Below are 19,349 nucleotides of genomic sequence, written 5' to 3'. Positions count from 1 at the left end.
TTGGGCTCAGCCCTCATCTCAAAAGCAATTATTTTGTTTGACTTCACAACTGCAGAGTTATCCATATTTTACAGCAAAAGAAAGAGGGTTGTTGTTTTTTTTTAAAATGAACATTTATTGGGATTGAATTTGTTATTGGAATCCACAGTGCAACTGTTAGCCCATGAATTTATTTAGCCCTCTAATTATAGACTCAGTATCCATACAGAGAATATTTTCAGGTTTATTTTAAAACAGAAGGGCACCATCGGTAAGGTACAGTATATAAAACATTACTGTGTGCAGCTGTTTGAGCACTCTGGCTCCTTAAAAGGCCCAACCAGATAAATATACCACTGAAGTTATAGTTTGCATTGCATTTGTTTAGCCTAAACACTGTAGGCACATCTGCAGAATTGTGCCCCAAACAACACAGCAATGCTTGTTCTCTGAACTCTGATTTCAAATATTTTGAAAACAAATGGTAACACTTGCACGAGATCCAAATAGATTATTGCTCTTACGTATCACAGAACTTCAGTCTGCAAGTATCCACTCTCATTGAAAATGGAAAATGCTCCTCTTCCAAGTTTTACCATTTGAACAAGTACAGTGGTACCTTGGAAGTCGAATGGAATCCATTCCAGAAGTCTGTTCAACTTCCAAAACGTTCGGGAACCAAGGCACAGATTCCGATTGGAAGCCGTGGAAGTCGTGTTGGACATTCGGGTTCCAAAGAACTTTCAAAAGCCAGAACAACCACTTCCGGCTTTCGATCATTCGGGAGTCAATATGTTCGACTCCCAAGGTGTTTGAAAACCAAGGCACGGCTGTACTTCTAACAACCAGGAAGCCGAAGGAACAAAAATTTATCACAGAAGAATTAATCACAAAAGCAAGTATCACTGGTCCAGTTTGTATATAATGCTAAACCAGATTAGCACAAATGCTTCACCATGAATGATCAAGTCAGAAAATGCTGGCCGTTTGGCCTCCTGTACAGCTGCCATGCTATCAGAAGCGAAGCCATGGTTTGCCATAACATTATATTCAAGCCTGAACTCATGTTTTTTTCTCAAACAAACCAAAAGTTCCTATGTAACACTAAGCCAAACCACGGCTTACTTCCTGGTAGTGGAGCAGGAGCATGGAAGATGTCATGATTTTCTCACTGCATCAGCACACCTTATTTGCTTATGCTACTGTAAGCTATAATTTGGCTTACTGTTATGTCCGAAAAAGGTCACTGAAGTGTCACAAGCCAATCGAGAAATAAATGACACATTTCCAAAAGAGAAGGCGAGGATTTAATTTAGCTGTCCAGTTAGTAGAGCTCTGCTGGTTTTCTCCCATCAGGCAGGAGGAGGATCTCTAACTCTTCACTTGCTGATGAACGACAGGAACGAGGTACTGCAATAAGCACTGCTATTCCTTCCCCTAGTCCATCCCATTCTAGACCAACACAAATCCAGACACAGCCAAGAATGAGGATGATCAACCACCTTTCCAAGCCTGGCTGTTTTCCTTCCCTACCCTCTTCCAGCATACCATCAATGCTGTGGATTATGATGAAAGTGTAGACAATTTTCATCGCTGTGCACGAGACAAACTGCAGCTGTTCCAATGTAACAGATAGTTTTAATTTGTGAGTATGCATATTTCTCCCTATACACATTATTATTATTTACATATGCATGTGCATCTGCTTTGGAGCATGAAAAAAGAATCTGGCATCGCTCTGGCTGTTCACACTACTAAACTGCAAAATACAACTTGCGTAAATTTCTCTGGACTGGCCTTAAAAGAATTCCATTTGTTTTTATTTATCCACCAAGAAGACATTCCTGGTGTGAGCTATAGACTATATGCATGGGTACACAAGCAAATCTCGGTGACTGGTAACAGTATGTCCCTTTCACATTGTTCCTTTGGTGGCCACCACAATAAATGGCCCAGGGGGTTTATTTTAATATCGAAACAGCAACCCATTAAATCACGAATGGCTAATGCTGCCCATTAGAAATGGCAGCCATGATTTATTTCCCCTTTTTCATCTTTGCAGTCTTCTCTTTCCGTTTCTTCACGTGCTTTGGGGTCTTGTTTTTCCTCTTCTCTCTCTGAGCCTCTTTGGCTATCTTCTTCCGTTCCTGGAAAAAGAGAGTATTGTGAATAACAGGCCTAAGTGACCAAGTGGACTCATAGAATATTACAGGTTTTATTTATGAATGTTTATGTTTTAATGCTGCGTAATTGGGTTTTTAATGCCACTGGCCCCATCCAGCCCAGTATTGTCTCAGCAATGGCTCTCCAGGCATTTAGGCGAGGTTTCTCCCTCGCCCTAGCTACAGATCCTAAAGACTGAACCTGAAATCTTTAGCACACACAAAGCATACACTCCACCATGGAGGATGCATCTGAACAGCTAACCTTTTTATCCACGCTGGTTTCAGCAGGTCGATCTTTAGGATGGACAGATTCTTCTTCCTGCTCTTTGCAGCCCAACTCTGAATGGTCAGAACTATCATGGTCCTCTGAATCAGATTCTGCCTCCTCTCTATTTTCAAGGAGAGCAGGGACCTAAAAGGCAGACAACATAATTGTGTCGTTCTAGTTCTGGACTTCAAAGTGTCAAGAAAAGCTCCATAGGAAATAACGCTGGACGCACTACAATTCTAGAGAATTCTTCTTCGTTCTCACTTAAATCTAATTGTTTTTGTTAGTTCACAAAGGAGTTGATGTATGTTGCTGAACTCTCTTTCTTCACGTATTGTACCTATTTATACAATTGCTGTAGTTTTCCCTCAGAGAATACACACACACACACACACACACACACACACACACACACACACACACCAATAATGACCTGGAGCCCTCCAGATATTTTGGACCGAAACGCTCATTATCCCTAGCCATGCTATCAGGGGCTGATGGGAATTGTAATCTAAAATATCTGAAGAATATTACATTGGGGAAGAGAATATTACATTGGGGAATATTACATTGGGGAAGCCAGGGTTTCCCAAGTTTGGGTCTCCAGCTGCAAGCTAGGATTGATGGGAGTTGTATTTCAAAACTAGCTGGAGAAACCCTGCTCTAAGCTAACTCTTAAGCCAGGAATGAAGAATCTGTGTCCCTCCAGGGCTTGTTGGGCTACGATTCCCATAAGCCCCAGCCATCATGGCCAATGGTCAGGGATGATGGGAACTGGGAGTCCAACAACATCTGGAGAGCCTTAGGTTGCCAATTCTTGCCTCAACAGCTGGTTGAACACATGGAGCATCAATGAACCAGCACAAATCTACCCTCACAGCCAAGTTTTTGTATCCGCTCACATTGCCTCAAACACAATGATTTTTTTTCCTGTGAAGTCATCAAGGATAAAGTAATCAAGTAATGAACATGAACAAGCAAACTAGGTATTGTATATCATCACAGGAAGAACTGTTCTAGTAGCTAAAAGACCACTGTAAAGACAATATGCAATTTGATTCTAGTGACAGCAAAGCAGCCTTAGGATGGAAACCAGGCAACCATTTCTAAACTGGGAGATTACCGTATTTCTCATCCCATAGGACGCTCCGTCCCATAGGACACTCCGTCCCATAGGACGCACCTAGTTGTTGTTGTTTTTTTTTGGGGGGGGAAATAAAGGGAAAAAAATTCCCTTTATTTCCCACCCCCCAAACCAGGTCGGGGAAACCAAACCAGGTCGGGGAACAGCGGTATGGCGGTGCTCTGCCTCCCCGCTGTCCCCTAAGCTTGTGGGGCTGGCCGATGTCTGCCCGGCGCGCGGGGTGCTCTGCTTCAGGGCGCCCCGCGCGGCAGGCTGCTATTCGCAGCCTAGGGAGCCCTGCGGGAACTCCCGCGGGCTCCCCAGGCTTGCTGATAGCTTCCTGAAGCCTGGAGAGTGAAAGGGGGCAGTGCGCACTGACCCCTCTCGCTCTCCAAGCTTCAGCGAAAGCCTGTATTCGCCCCATAGGACGCACACAGATTTCCCCTTCATTTTTGGAGGGGAAAAGGTGCGTCCTATAGGGCGAAAAATACGGTAATTAGGCAAGGGTACAACCTGCTCAGGAAAAGCTGGAGATTTGGAAGAACAATTCCAATATCAAACTAGGGAATCCTGCTTTTTACGGAGGAAGAGGCTAGATAACCCACAAGGCTTCTTCCAGTTCTACAATGGCATGCCAATTCATGGGGAAAGGGAGGTTTGCTATGGTTTGGAAAGATGTCTGAATTTACAAACTACGGCTTGAAATGGGTTTGTAAACCACTGTTAGTCAGTGTCACTCATTTGTGACAAATCACAAACCATAGCCCTACCTCCAGAGGTTGCTGCACCATGGAGAGGAAAGTATGGATTTATGAAGCCAAGGGTTGGGAAAATGAAGGCAGACAAACAGATGTAAGCCATCATCTGCTGATTGTGTATTGTTTGGTATGATGTTTGACACGAGCTTATGATTCCATAGACTAGGATATTTCAGCTAATAGAAACAAAACATTCCATATTTCCATATTTACCCAATACATACATGCAATGCAAATTCAATCTTGTGAGAAGCTTCAGACAAAGTGATTTTTACACACAGAAGAATACAATCTCCGACTTACCTTCTGGACACCTGATAAATCCTTCTTTAACCCTGTCACAGTCTGGTAGAGAATCTGCATCGGAAATAAATATAAGAAACTTAGAATAAACGTTTGCATTCATATAGCACGTTTCAAATGTCCAAAGGCTTCATATATATTATCCTGGTAATCCTTCTCAATGAGCCTTTTGGGGAAGCAGCAATATGAAGCTGGGTGTCTCCAGTCTATGTCCCTCAGCCTACCCATTACATTACATTGGCTCAGTTGACACAAAGCACTGATCACTGCGTCAAGTACTCAGTGTGCGCATTAACACCCTGCTGTTCTGTGAATACAGGCACTTATTCATACATGCAGGCATACAGATTTATAAACTGATTCATAGCCTCAAGCCATTGAAGCAGTGTCCAAATGAGATAAAACAGACACAAAAATCACCAAGTCTTTACGAAAACTAAAGCAATTTCTACAAACAACGAAAAACCTTTTTACAAGAGAAACAAATAATATTTGATAGAATGATTGTGTCACCCCTTCAGGGAATGCTTTCATAGACAAAAACACACACGTTTGCAGTAGATGTCTGAAGGTAAAGATGCTAGGCGCTTGTCCGATTTCAATTGGTAACTTATTCCAGAGGGCTGCAGCGGGAATGCTAAAAGCCCCCGTTTCTAGTACAAACTAAGCGTAACTCTGGGGCACACACTACTCTCAGCAGTGCCTTATCTGAGCAGCAATTACCAGGCAGGGATATATAGTATGAGGCTGTCCCTTAGGTATCCTGTCCCAGTATTTACATCATGACCATCCCTTTTATAGTAATAATCTACCATTTCTGAGACCAACTGAGGCTATAATTGTAGTACTATAAATAGAGGAAGAAAAGAATGAGAGGTTTCCTTTAGGAACAGTTTTATTACACACTTGCTACCATCGTTACAGTGTATCGTGGTATTCTGGTCAGTATGTGCAACCTCAAATTCCACATAGTCCAAGGATACTTACATTATCTTGCTGCACATTTAAGGCTGTCTCTTCCTCCTTCAGCTTCATCATTATGTCAACATCCCTTTCGTAGTTCTTAACTTCAGTCAGAGTTCTTGGGATATATGCTTTCTTGAACACCTAACAAGGCAAAATAACCACAAACATTCATTCAGTTCTGCAATGTCAATGTTTTAATAAAGGGTATATGACTAGGACACGAAAGATCGTGGACCTCTGACATGATGTCTAGTTTGGTTCTCAGGTATATGTTTACGTGGACAAACAACATGGAAATCAGATGGCCTAGATTTGGCCAGTAGCAATTGTTGTAATTATGTCAACATATTTAACAGCTGGCAGGATTAGAAACCTTATCTGTGATCACTGTGTTCCTACACTGGTCATATTCCCACATCATGCTAAACCATGGTTTACCACAAGCTGCAGCAAACCCTGGTCTCGTGTGCCCCATTCCTTCTCCTTCTCCTGGAGGAGTTCAGAAGCTTTCACCTCCAGTTAATGACAGCTTGTAGTGTTATCTGGATCCAGAACTGTGAGTAACACAAAGTATGGTTCGTTTTGATGACCCAACCTGTGGTTAATGCTGGCTTTTGTGAAACCAACCATGGTTAGTGTTAACCACTTTGCCATACAGACAACAACATGAGAAACCATGGTTTGGCATGATTCGGGAACACTGCCATCGTGTAGTCCACATGGGAACAGGTGGAAACACTCAAGTGTAGAAAGAGAAAGACTGCAAGGCCAATAATCTCACGGACATTTAGATACTGTAAAAACATTTTTAATAAAGATACTGCAGAACATTGTCAAAGTACTGATGAACATTTCACAGAAGAGACACAACAGATACAGAAGACGTGGGGGAATCCAGGCTCTGGCTTACCTCTTCATCCACATTATCCTGATTGGACCTTTCCTCCTCTGTCCTCTCACACGATATTTCCATTGCCTATAGGATATAATGCAAGACTTTTAACAGTGACTTAAAGCCCACCAAGACCTAAATGCTCTCTATATAGCCCTAAGAAATAGCTCTTCCTATTTCAGTCACCGCTACCACTCCCAGAGGGGCTGTCCCTGTCCCAGAATAGGCTTTCTACAAGGGACTGCCTTTAAAAACAGATGGGAAATTTGAATTGGTCCAAAATATGCAGGCCAGATCTTTGTCCAGAGCATGTAAACTCTTTATTCTTTCTCAAATTCACTGGATGCTTGTTTCGTCTGGGCTCAATTAAAACTGCTAATTTTGCCCTTCAAAGCTCTAAACTGTCCAGGTTCTGGTTACCTTAACAACTCTCACATCCGATACAGAACTTCTCATGCTTTAAAATCAGCTTTGGACGTCTTAATACATGTCCTGTGGAAACACATTATTCTCTGTGCCTTCTTTTCATTGCTCTATTCTTTTTTTTTTACAGACTTATAATCCTTTAAAGGTTTGACTATTGCTGTCTTCATATTACATTTGTGGTTTTTTTTTACTTTACTTATTATTAGCATTTTTAATGTACATGTTGTACTTCTGTTGTGCATTTTATGTTGTAAAGCCACTCCATATGCCATATGAGTAGAGGAATACAGCACAAATAAGCAACTAACTGAATTGAGTGGTTAAGTCTTCAACCTTATATAGCTCCAACCGTCCCCAGCCAGGTCAGGGATAATTTGATCTGTAGTCCAAAACAACAGGAGGGCACCAGTTTGGGGAAGGTTAACTTTGAGAATTAGTGTAGAGTACTAGACCAATAATGCAGACGTTATATGTTTGTGGGAAAGGACCGAAACAGACACACTTTTTTTCTCCCTTCATATTTCATCAGCAGTGTATGTGTATCATACTTCCGTATCTATAGCAGGATGCAGAAACCTTTGCAAAAACAACATCGTTGCTATACACAATAGCTAAATCAGCTTTCATTTATAAAAAGAGAATTGTAAGAGAGTTGAACCAATATCTTCCCTCTTAATGCTTTCCCACAGAGGCAAAATCTCTAAAGCTTTACCTTTTCAAGGTAAGCATCCATGTTCTCGTTTGTAATAGATGGATCTGTAATGAATTCAAAGAGTTCTCTCACCGTCATCACCGCAACATTGTACTTCCGGAAAAAATCTGCCAGAAAGGACCACAGGCGACATAAGATATTCGCACCTATGCAAACCAAATGCAGTGTGGAATATCTGAACTCTTGTAAAATAAAAAAATTACTAGAATAACCCTGTTATTTGGTGGAGTCCTCAAGAGTTATCCTGGACAGTTGATGTTGAAGCAACCAATCTTCAAAGCATATCCGAGTCGAAATATCATTCGAGATAACTCAATAATAATTTTAATTTGCAGGAAAATCTATACCAGTGCCAATTCAAAACTGTATGTATGAGCAATCGGGATCAGATCCATGCATGCAAATCTGTCACGTGACAGGGGATTAAATCATGCACACAAAAATATTCAAGATATCCAGTATGTTGATGGAACTCACCATTGATGTTAGAGCAGTCTTTCCTCAGGAATTCTAAAGCATGTGGGTGGTCGTGTTCCACTGACTGGGACACATCTATGATGTATACCTCACCACTGTGATACCTGGAGAAGTGGGAATAAGCAACATGATGCTATTGTTAGTACTGCTGTTTCTGAAAGTTTACTAGGGACTTTTTATGGAACATTCTACCACTTAGGGTGAAAGAGGGAGGTCATTAGAATTTCAGCTAATGTAAAGCACAAGTCATTTCTGTGAAATAAGTCCACTGTATGCCCTACGATTGTTTTGTTTACTGAAATAAAAATGAATTTTATTATTATTATTTTATTATTATTTTCTACTTGAAAGCAGAGGGCAGATCAGAAGATACAAGGCTGATCAATGCGTTTTAGCTATTTTCTTAATCTCATTTCTTACTTCTCGCCATAAGCCGAAGCAGGAGAATCTAAGCGCAGATGCCAGAGGTGTCTTTAAGATCCATGAAAAGCTGGGTATAGACTTATAAAAGATACTTGACCAAGGTTTTAACTTTAGGGAAACCTTGGAAACAGAGCCGAAGGAGCATGTCAAACACCTGAATCTTAGGATGGCAAAAGATGCTTGATCTAAGTCCAATTGCATCTCTTGCTCTACATATTTATTTTTATACTGCAGAAAGATAGCCAACCTTCACTGAACCCCCAAAATGGTTTTAGGAAAAAAGGAGAATAGAAGCTCATTTACAATTGACCTCATTTTGTAGGATAAATTCAGCTTTTCATTTTTCATTTTGTTTCTTGGAAACTGCACCAATTTTTAAAGAGCTCTTGTGTAACAATGACACAAATCATCTTTCAAATTCACAGGCTGAGGAGCCAGGAGGGCAACACCCTAGCTCCAGGACAGAGTTGTGCAAGGTAACATATACGGATGAAAGAAGTATCAACGTTCAGCTTCTTTAAAACATACAGCATGTTAAATTCACTGAGATCTGCATGAACGAGCTTGGCATCTTGGTACATTCTTCTCATGTATTGTATGACTTGCAGATACAACTCCCGAGCTTTGGATTCCGACAACTGGGCGTTTTTCAACAATGGAGCAGGCCTTGGATCAAAAGGAAAGGGGGAGAGAGAGAGAGAACAAAAAACACCAGAATATAATCAACAGCTGTCCTCCTCCTTCTCCAATACCATACCCACTTTGGCTAACAGAATGCGAGCTCTGCTGAGTCAGGCCAAAGGCCCATCGAGTCCAACGTCCCATTTCCCACAATGGTCAGCTCATAAGTAGGACCAGAGTGTTACAGCACTCTCCCCAATTGCAATTCTCAGAGACTGGTATACGGAGGCATAAGCTACTGGAAGAAAGGGTCAAAGACAACACCTCCCCTTGTAACCTATTTTCAAATACCTGACTTTTGAATAACTCTCCACTGCATTATACACACATGCACACACAAACACACACCTATTCCCCTCCCTTCCTCTACTTTTTTCTTCTTCTTTCCTTTTTTTCCTTCTATGGCGTCTTCTATATATCTATCACAGTTACTATTATTATCACTATTTGTTTTATTTCAGTAGACCTCTCTCTCATTTCCTTTGCGCATATGTCTTTTGTATTTGCTTATACAATGAGTGGGGTAAGCTAATCAAGTATGTACAGTAGTACCTCGGTTTTCAAACGCCTCTTTTGACAAACGTTTTGGTTTTCAAATGCCGTAAACGCTTCAGTTTTCTAACACGCCTCAGAAGTCAAACACGCCACACGGCTCCGCTGAGTGCATATGTTATTTTTTTCATATTTGTTTATCAAATTTGCAGACCACCCTTTGCGCCTCGGTTTTCGAACATTTCAGAACTTGAACGGTCTTCCGGAATGGATTACATTAGAAAGCCAAGGTACCACTATATTCACATCTAACGAATTGTATCAGTTATTCGCATCTAACTAATTATATTATGTTTCTCCCCGTTTGCTTTCAGATTTTTATTCTTTAAGCTCCCCCCCCCCCCAAAGCAATGATGAGACAGCCCTGTCTAAACTACATGACAATACAATAGCATTTTTTTGAGATAGACAGATGAGAAAACTCAATAACAGAGCTATGGACTTGCTTCTGACTAGATACAGGACTGAATTGCTAATAAAGTGATTTCTTTATATAAAAAAATACGCAAACACAAACAAAGTTTCTGAGTATACTTACATGTCATTTTTGCCAATAAAGCTCATAACAAGAACGTGACTTCTGAGCATAATAGGTTCTGGGCATGGAATTTGGGCTGTATGTAACCTACAAAAAAAAAAGGCCCCCCAAAATGATACTATCCAGCATGAAGGGCTTTTTAAAAAACACTTGTAACACTTACTAAAATGTTCTAAGTTTTTTTTTAAAAGGCCCATTAATAGTTATAGCACAAAAAAGACTCCATTTATCTGTCAGAAAGGTAAGAATGACTTGTGGGGAAATAGGAATGTTCATCTATGGGAAAAGGGACTGGGGTTAGCAAAATTCTCATCTCTTGAAACCCTAGGATTCCATTCTAATTTCCCAAGGGAGCCCATTAAAATGTTCATTTGATCCACTACAAAATGGAGCATAGCAGCCTTTGCAAAGGTGCTCTGGACTACAACTCTCTGTGCCTGACGGCTGTTGTAGGCTGGAACAGCTGGACGACACCAGGTTGATGAAAGCTGGCGTATGGGAACAAAGTCTTGGCCAAAATGTTTGAAAAAGGTCACCTTGTTAAATTCCTCATTTCTTTTTCTGCCCACGTCTTGACCATTTTTCTTGGGTTTCCTTTACAGTAGCCATGGCGAAACCTTGAGATAACAACAACAGGCAAATGCAATTATAAAAAAAAAACCCAGCATGGAAATTATTGTTATGGAAAATGTCAAGTAAGCCTGCACACATAAGTAAAAATTAAAATCTCAGACTCACCTGAACTCTCCACTCACATACTTATCCCGATCTTTAAACATCAGTATCGACGTTTTATAAATCTTTATGGCTCTGTTCTCTCCGTTTGCTGTGTTGGCATGATATACATTAGCCTAGCAAATTGCAAATAGGCAAAACAAAAATGTATCATCTGATCTTTATTCAAAGATAAGGACCCTGTTGCTAAAAAAAACACACCCCATAGTTTAAAGATTACAATCCAAGGAGATCTTATACTACAAAAGTCTACTTAATCCACCAAGCTAAAGGCAGCCCAAGAAACCAATAGGTTCTACTGCCTACCTGGGCTACAAAAAAAAAAGGTTATTAAGGACTAAGCAGACCAAAATACAAGGCTAACAGGTCAGTACAGTGGTACCTCCGGTTACGAACTTAATTCGTTTCGGAGGTCCGTTCTTAAGCCGAAACCGTTCTTAACATGAGGCGCGCTTTCGCTAATGGCGCCTCCCGCTGCCGCCACCACGCGACTTGCGCTCGCATCGCGGGGCAAAGTTTGCAACCAGGAGCATCTACTTCCAGGTTAGCGGAGCTCGTAACCCGAAGGACAGTACGTAACACGAGGTTCCACTGTACCTGTGCAGCCCTATTCCAGAAGACACCAGTGTAGATCCACATTTCTGTTTACATTTTCAGTCCCCGAACACTTGGATCATGAACAGAAGAGGCGCGGGGGGGGGGGTATACCTGCATACTTCTGCATGCATGTGCAAACCATAGTGCCAATGATGCACACAATTTGCATGAAGCACGCAGAACAAGATTCCTTTCATGAAAATAATAAAGATGGATGTAAAGTTCTCACAAAATGAATCCTCTTCTGTTACACTATTGCACACACGAAGCCCACTTATTACTGTATTTTTCCATCTATAAGACGCCCCCATGTATAAGACACCCCCTATTTTGGGGGACTCAGATTTAAGAATATGGGGGGGGAGAGATGGCCCCGTGTATAAGACACCCCCTAATTTTTGACATTTTTTAAAGGAAAAAAACCTAGTCCTATACACGGAAAAATACGGTAAATAAGATCAGTCATCTAGCACAGGGACTTCTAACTGACAGCCTGCAAGCTGGATCTGACCCCCAAAAGGTAATTACAAAAGGCTGGATTACATTATGTTCTGTGTTACAATCACCTGGATTCTGCTTCTAATCTTCTCACAGCATTGATTGAGGGTGGAAGGAAGAAACCACACAACTGCAGCTCACCATCATAACACTAAAACATTGTTTAGTGTTGTGTACAACCTCTCCATTGTCTTTGCATGCTTATACTGTATAATTTGGACGCGGATGGCGCTGTGGGTTAAACCACAGAGCCTAGGACTTGCCGATCAGAAGGTCGGCAGTTCGAATCCCCGCAACGGAGTGAGTTCCCGTTGTTCGGTCCCTGCTCCTGCCAACCTAGCAGTTCGAAAGCACGTCAAAGTGCAAGTAGATAAATAGGTACCGCTCTGGCAGGAAGGTAAACGGCGTTTCTGTGCGCTGCTCTGGTTCGCCAGAAGCAGCTTAGTCATGCTGGCCACATGACCCGGAAGCTGTACGCCAGCTCCCTCGGCCAATAAAGCGAGATGAGCGCTGCAACCCCAGAGTCGGCCACGACTGGACCTAATGGTCAGGGGTCCCTTTACCTTTACTGTATAATTGTCTGCCACTTGAGTTTGAACTAATTTGGTTTTTATTTATATTTTGAAAATGTGTTGTGTGTTTAATTGGGACCCTCTTTTTAGTCTAATTGTTTTAAATAGATTACTATAGCCGGCTCTTTTTGTGGTGAAACCAACCTCTTTTCCTGTGCTGATGCAGCCATTGATCTCCGATATGACACCTCTGGTTAGCATCTTGAACAGAATCATTCTAGTCCTTGGATCCAGAACCTCAGGAAAGCAACAAAACAGCCCTATGAAATGGCATTACTTGGAACTTTTCTCTTGCATTTATTGGTCCCATCTATATTCTCACATAAAAGAGATTATATAAAATAATAAAAAACACAAAGAGAGCTAAGAGCATTGGGGTTTTTTTAGAAGCTAAGTGTTAGATTAGTCCAAGCCAAGAATTTGAACAATAAATCACAGTAAAAATGGTTGATTAAAATGGAGTAAGTAAATATCAAGATTTAAGCAAAAGTGGAAGACTAAAAGCTACAGAGCTATGGACACCCACTACAGAATTATTCAGGACTTACTTCTGAGTAAATGTGGTTGAATCATTTTATTACGACAGTTTGCTTTTTTAAAAAGGTGAGGACTCTTGATTTTTATTTAAATGGGGATTTTTTTGCAACTGTCTGATACTTTGCGTGACTTACTTGTTCCACTGTCGCTCGGTCCGACTTGTCTTTCACCCGGTACCTAGTGGAAACAAAGGAATTTCATGATCCACTACGCTTCATTTGGATAATACTGAAATACAAATGTGTCATCCTCACTACTTACATTTCTGCGTCTCTCTGCCTGGACTTCTCAGTAACTTTATTTATAACAGAGTCAGCAAAGTGTAGCCTGTCTTGAAGAGGGGAAAACACACACATATAAGGAAATTAACACCAATACATTCCTCTTTCGCCTACCCGCACTTCTCAATTTAAAACTAGTTTCTCACTCTGCAGCCTGAAAATGCGTCACGCTCCTTATCCAAGACACATCAAGAAAAATGTCCTTGTTGCAATGTCTGTAAAATAAAGCCATTACACACAACAAAGGTACTAAATTTGGCTTCTTTGTAGTCCAAAAATCATTTAAACACAAGTACAGTGGTACCTCGGGTTACAAACACTTCAGATTACAGACTCTGCAAACCCGGAAGTAGTACCTCGGGTTAAGAACTTTACCTCAAGATGAGAACAGAAATTGTGCGCCAGTGGCGCGGCAGCAGCATAAGGCCCCATTAGCTAAAGTGGTACCTCAGGTTAAGAACAGTTTCAGGTTAAGAACGGACCTCCAGAACAAATTAATAAGTAACCAGAGGTACCACTGTAGTTTCAGGCCTGCTATTTCGGCAGGAAGTGAACAATACAGAGAACTAGGCCAGACTCTCAGAGACTCCTCCAACACCCTCCTAAGGTTTCAGACAATGGCACACAAAAGAGATGTCTATTACATTGCTCTCACATAGGCATGAATATACTGGGGTGTTGAAGATGAAAACTGGTACGAATAACTTCCTTCTCTCTCCCTGTGGCCAAAGGAACTTAAGGTTTGCTCCAGAAGTAACTAAGGGTGTGCTGTGGGATGCAGGACCTGCAAATGGAGGGGGGTTCAGTGATACCTGCTGTCGTGCAGACAGAGGAGAATGGGCAGAATGAGAGAACTTGTAGCTCTCCCAATGTTGTTGGACTCGCAACATTGATCTGCCCTATCCAGCGTAACCAATCATCAGGGATGACGGCAGTTGTAGTCAAGCAACATCTGGAGGGCCACAGCATCCCTGTCCTGTGACAGCCATAGTGTGCCATGTGCTACACAGAAAATATGATTAAAAAAGAATAGCTTAAAAAGAAAAATATCAAGTTAATCCCCCCCCATGCCCACCCAATGGTTACCATTAGGGTACAGTGGTACCTCGGGCTAAGAACTTAATTCATTCCGGAGGTCCGTTCTTAACCTGAAACTGTTCTTAACCTGAGGTACCACTTTAGCTAATGGGGCCTGCCGCCGAGCAATTTCTGTTCCCATCCTGAGGTAAAGTTCGTAACCCGAGGTACTACTTCTGGGTTAGCGGAACCTGAAACGTCTGTAACATGAAACGTCTGTAACCTGAAGCGTATGTAACCCGAGGTACCACTGTACAACCATATCTTTGCCAGACACAAAGCTCACATGGAGGGAACAGTTTATTAGACAATCTCAGTGTTCCACCAGAGTACAGTCGTATCTCGGGTTAAGAACTTAATTCCACTTTAGCTAATGGGGCCTCCTGCTGCCGCTGCACTGCCGGAGCACAATTTTTGTTATCATCCTGAAGCAAAGTTCCTAACCCGAGGTACTATTTCTGGGTTAGCGGAGTCTGTAACCTGAAGCGTCTGTAACCTGAAGCCTATGTAACCCGAGGTACCACTGTATAGTCTTTTCAAGCAGGGCTGGTTTTCAGCATTGTGATATATCAGCAGCTAAATACCATGATATGCTGATATATTTCTGATTCTGGAATGTATCTCGACCGTTTCTTCCTCCCCACCGAGATACATCGGCCAGCCCTACAGCTGATCAAGTCCTGTGCCCCCTTGCATGAGCTGGGGGGAGGGGTGGTGTTCTCTAAAGTGTAGGCAGGCAGGAGCACAGAGCCTGAGAAACACATTTTCAGGCTCTGTGTGCCTGTCTGCAGTTCTTAAACTCATGCTGATGAGTTATATTAGGGAGTGTGAAACACATGGATTCACCAACTTCAACCCAGCAAATATGGCTGTATGGCACGGTCCTTAGCAAATACCTATTTCTAGAAAACAAGAATGACTGCTCTTACCTAGATTGATTTTATTCTCAAACTTTCTTAGGGCCTTATCTGTAGGAGTGGACATTTTGGCCGCGTTGCAGCTAGGAATTTGCTTATTGGCCTGAAACAAAAACAAAAAAAAGAAACCCTGTCACACAATGATACTCCCGATCTCATAACCAGAGCTATACAATCTGGACATCATGCTTGCACAACCCATCCCTTCTCATGCAAATTTCACAGACCATCCACCTGGGTACAAAAGCCCAATCGGCATGTGAAGTCAAGCTCTGATAAACACTTTAACCATGGTTATGCCTGGGAGGGAGGGGTATATTTGCACCAGAGGAAGAGGGAGCGTGCGATGCTGCAACTCACTCCAGATCCCTCATTACAGAGTTACAGAAAATGGGGTTAAAAAGGACCTTGGAGGTTGCCCAGTCCAGGGGCAGCAAACCTGCTTCCCTCCAAAGGTTGTTGGACTACAATACCTATCATCCCTGCAGGTGTAGCTAGGATCTAAACCTGAGTCCGTCTAAAAACTCACTTAAGAGCAACAACAAGTTGGCACCCTCAAGCCACACATTCCTTGAACATACCTGAGGGTTTCTGCCTGCAGATAACGGATTTCGCTTCGTGAGCTTCCCCATGGCATCGTCCCAGTCCCAATCGCTGTCCTCCTCCTCCTCGCCACTCTCATCCAATTCACCTTCGTCTGCTTCCTCACATAAACGTGGCTGCTGCGTTATAAAGACCGCCTTCTCCTCTTCAGCTGCGTTCGAAGCCTGTGTGCATTCGCTAACGTATGTATTTTAAAAGCACGTATTTAGTAAAATCATGATAAACACATCAAGTTGCACAAAGCCAGCAACACAGTACAACTAGCTCCCTGTCGTCGTCATCATCATCAGTATTATTATTATTATACTGAAATAGTACCTTGGACCACAGATTAATTGCTGCTTTGCTGTTAGCCGTCCCAGGTAAGTTCACTGACTAACTTCCAAGCTTCCTTGAGGCTCAGTGTCACACCTGGGAGATTCCCCCTTGCCCCTCTTGTGTACAAGAAGGGTGACAAGGATCAAGGCGACTTGCAAGCCTTTCCAAGGTTCATGCTCAGCAAACCCTGCCCCTGGAAGACTGTGGGGGAATGCCTCTGCAAGGACTCTAAGGCTCAGTGGTACAGAATCCGCTTTGCGGTTCAATCCCAGGCATCTCCAGAAAACGTCACAGTTTAAAACCCTGGAGAGCTGTTGCTGTTCAGTGCAGAAAATACTGCGCTAGAGGAACGAATGATCCTGTTCAGTATGTGGCAGCTTCCTATATCCATGCCTCCAATGCCCACATCTGTAAAAGATGGGCTCAGGCACATCTACTATGCGAATATGCTTTCACATGATTGGAAACCCTACATGAAGAGGGTTCTCAGTCTTGCAGCAATGTGTCCATGCTTTTCTTTTGCAGACACCCACACTGAGCACATGGGTGTCAGGGTCAGGCAGCATGACCCAACAGCCTCTTCTGCAGGCTGTATGTGCACGAGCAACTTCTGAAGAAGGCTATTGGTGGTGTTGAAACCGATGAAATTTTGAAGTAGGGTGTATTAGTTCTGAACTTTTACTATAACTCAATTTAGTTTGCAAGTAGGCAGAAACAAAATAGATTTATCCTGTATATTATTATTACAGATATCGTAGACAATAAAAGAGAGAAATACAGCTTTGAAACTTTTTTTACTGTAATAAGATTCAGTGTTTCTTTGGTTGTTGGATTCCATCCCCTCCCTTCCTTTCATTTGATCTGCATTTTAAAAGAAAGTGCTACTGTGAAGTTATCTAGGTTGGCACTTGACTACCGGGAAGGACAGCATTGGTGGCAGTTACATATTTCGGCTACTTATCCACGCCGGTCTAAATTTCTGTGCATCTTCCTTATTGATAAGTGAATTAGCTGAAAGTCTTATAAATAACATTATCGGATCATAGATACCCCTCTCTGTATGAATGGAGATGCACGAGAAATCCAGCAAGAGGAACTGGGAACGAAAGTACAAGCACGATTGATTATTAGGCCTTGGATACTGTAAACAAGATATGGCAGCTTTTGTAAAAACTGCCTATAACTGAAGCCAGCCCAGCAAGTCCATACCAGAAACATACTCTTGACAAAATCACATTTCATAATGTGGTACATTATGGAAACTGAGCCCAACCTATGACAGGTTAGGAAAAGGAAGGAAAAAATATCCCCAAATGTTCTGCTGCTCTTCTGTGTCAACATCACATTGCTACTCTCTTTTTCTCCCCATACTTCAAACAGCCTCTCCGGAAAGATGACTCTGTGGAGCTCTGTTCTTCCACACCATCTGAAAATCACTTTCGACAATTCTATTGTTCCATTACCTGTCTGAAGATTCCGCATCGTCAAATTGCCCTGGAACTATTTTGCTCATAATTTTCACCCTGTAATTCATTGCGGCTAGTAGAAGATCTCCAATGCACACAACCCCGATCCACTTCCTGTAAAATATTATTGGACAATAAGACAATGTTTTACACACTATATATTGCGAGTGGGTGGGTGGTGTGCATGCTGTACTCATCCAAGTAGTAGGCTCAACCTGTTACAATATTCCATAACTGATTGTTGTCCGATTGTTGTGTTAAGGCTGTTTTATTACGATTTTAGCATTGCTAGCTTTTTTACTATTCTTGTAAGCCATCCTCCCTGTGGGAGGAAGGGTTGGTTATAAGAATGATGAAATAGTAAATAAATGAAATAAAAACCATTGTTCTTGTTCTGGAAGGAAGGATTCAAGCACATACTGGGAATTTAGACTTGAAAAATTAAAGCGGATTGAAGTGCTCCGTCCAATCCCCTAAAAACAAAAACAAGATTTTCTGAGATTAGGAAAAGGATGGTGAAATTACACTGGGAAGTGTGAGATGAACCAATTCAATGGGAAGACGTGTAAGTACTCCAGAAGCAAATTAGAGCGAATGCTAATCGTTGCAGAACTGTTAAGAAGCCAGAGCAAATACTCCATAACTCAGGATAATATTTGCACAAGCAAATCAGTATAAACAGGTCATCTGGAGGTGGTGCCATTAACGAACTTGGCCATTATTTGACCATAACCCTTTTTAACCACTCAAATACCCATCTCCAGGGTTTGGCAGGCTGAAGATTAGAACCCTTTCCCACCATCCAACAACTGCTAGGAACCCAAGTTTGAGAAACACTGCTCAACTAAGTCTATAGAGCACAGAACCAGGAGTGCAACTATTCCAGATCATTTCACACAGCACACTTGACTACAACCCCGCCTGGGGACTCGCACGAAGCGTGGAAATTATACGTCTCAACAGAGCAACATCCTGCGTGTACATCCTACAGAAGATCGCGCCAGGCTAGACTTCACCTCCGGCTACTCAGGAGGTAGCACAAACTATAGGAGGCAGCCTGCCTTTTAACCAGGTCCGAAACTGTACGCGCCTAACCCCTGTAGGCTCTGCTCCGGGGTCCCCAACGCGGCGCCCGCAGCAGCCAGCAAGGGAAGAAGCGCAAAAGCGCACTCGCCGCCCAGGCCTCTTGCGGGGAGCGCTGCTTTCGGACAAAGGTCCACGCCAAGCCCCGCTCCGGTTTTGCGTCTCCCGTTTGGCCAGGCCTCCTCTCCCTTTCCCCCGGCGCCCTAGCCGCTGTTTCTTCCCACCCCGCCGCCCGTTTCCTGCTGCCCAGGCCTACCTTTCCTTCCGCCGACACGCTGCCCGGCTCCGCAGGGCTCAGCCCAACCCTCTTTCTCCTCCTCCCCTTCTCCCTCGCGCCAATCCGGGCGCCCGTCGCTGCCGGCGCCTGCCCAATCGAGGGGAAGGGGAGGATCGCGAAGAGGA

The 19,349-nt window shown here is 42.6% G+C and overlaps 1 protein-coding gene across 1 annotated transcript; it reads right to left on the bottom strand.

Moving 5' to 3' along the window:
• Nucleotides 1–203: 203 nt before the first annotated feature.
• RIOK1 (RIO kinase 1) lies at nt 204–19,313 on the bottom strand. Its single transcript, XM_081206426.1, has 18 exons — nt 19,204–19,313; nt 17,862–17,978; nt 16,059–16,257; nt 15,490–15,580; nt 13,464–13,533; nt 13,337–13,379; nt 12,810–12,902; nt 11,002–11,114; nt 10,800–10,880; nt 10,264–10,350; nt 9,021–9,158; nt 8,070–8,173; nt 7,593–7,699; nt 6,473–6,538; nt 5,584–5,703; nt 4,597–4,650; nt 2,407–2,556; nt 204–2,126 (listed from the first exon to the last, which is right to left on the bottom strand). The coding sequence occupies exons 2-18, from the start codon at nt 17,930–17,932 to the stop codon at nt 2,016–2,018; spliced, it is 1,698 nt and encodes a 565-aa protein (XP_081062552.1). The 5' UTR covers nt 17,933–17,978; nt 19,204–19,313; the 3' UTR covers nt 204–2,015.
• Between the last annotated feature and the right edge of the window lie 36 nt (nt 19,314–19,349).

This window comes from Podarcis bocagei, assembly GCF_964188305.1.
Source record: "Podarcis bocagei genome assembly, chromosome: 8".
NCBI lineage: Eukaryota > Metazoa > Chordata > Lepidosauria > Squamata > Lacertidae > Podarcis > Podarcis bocagei.
The sequence above is the reverse complement of the archived record's forward strand: the minus strand, read 5'-3'. Positions and strand labels throughout refer to the sequence as shown.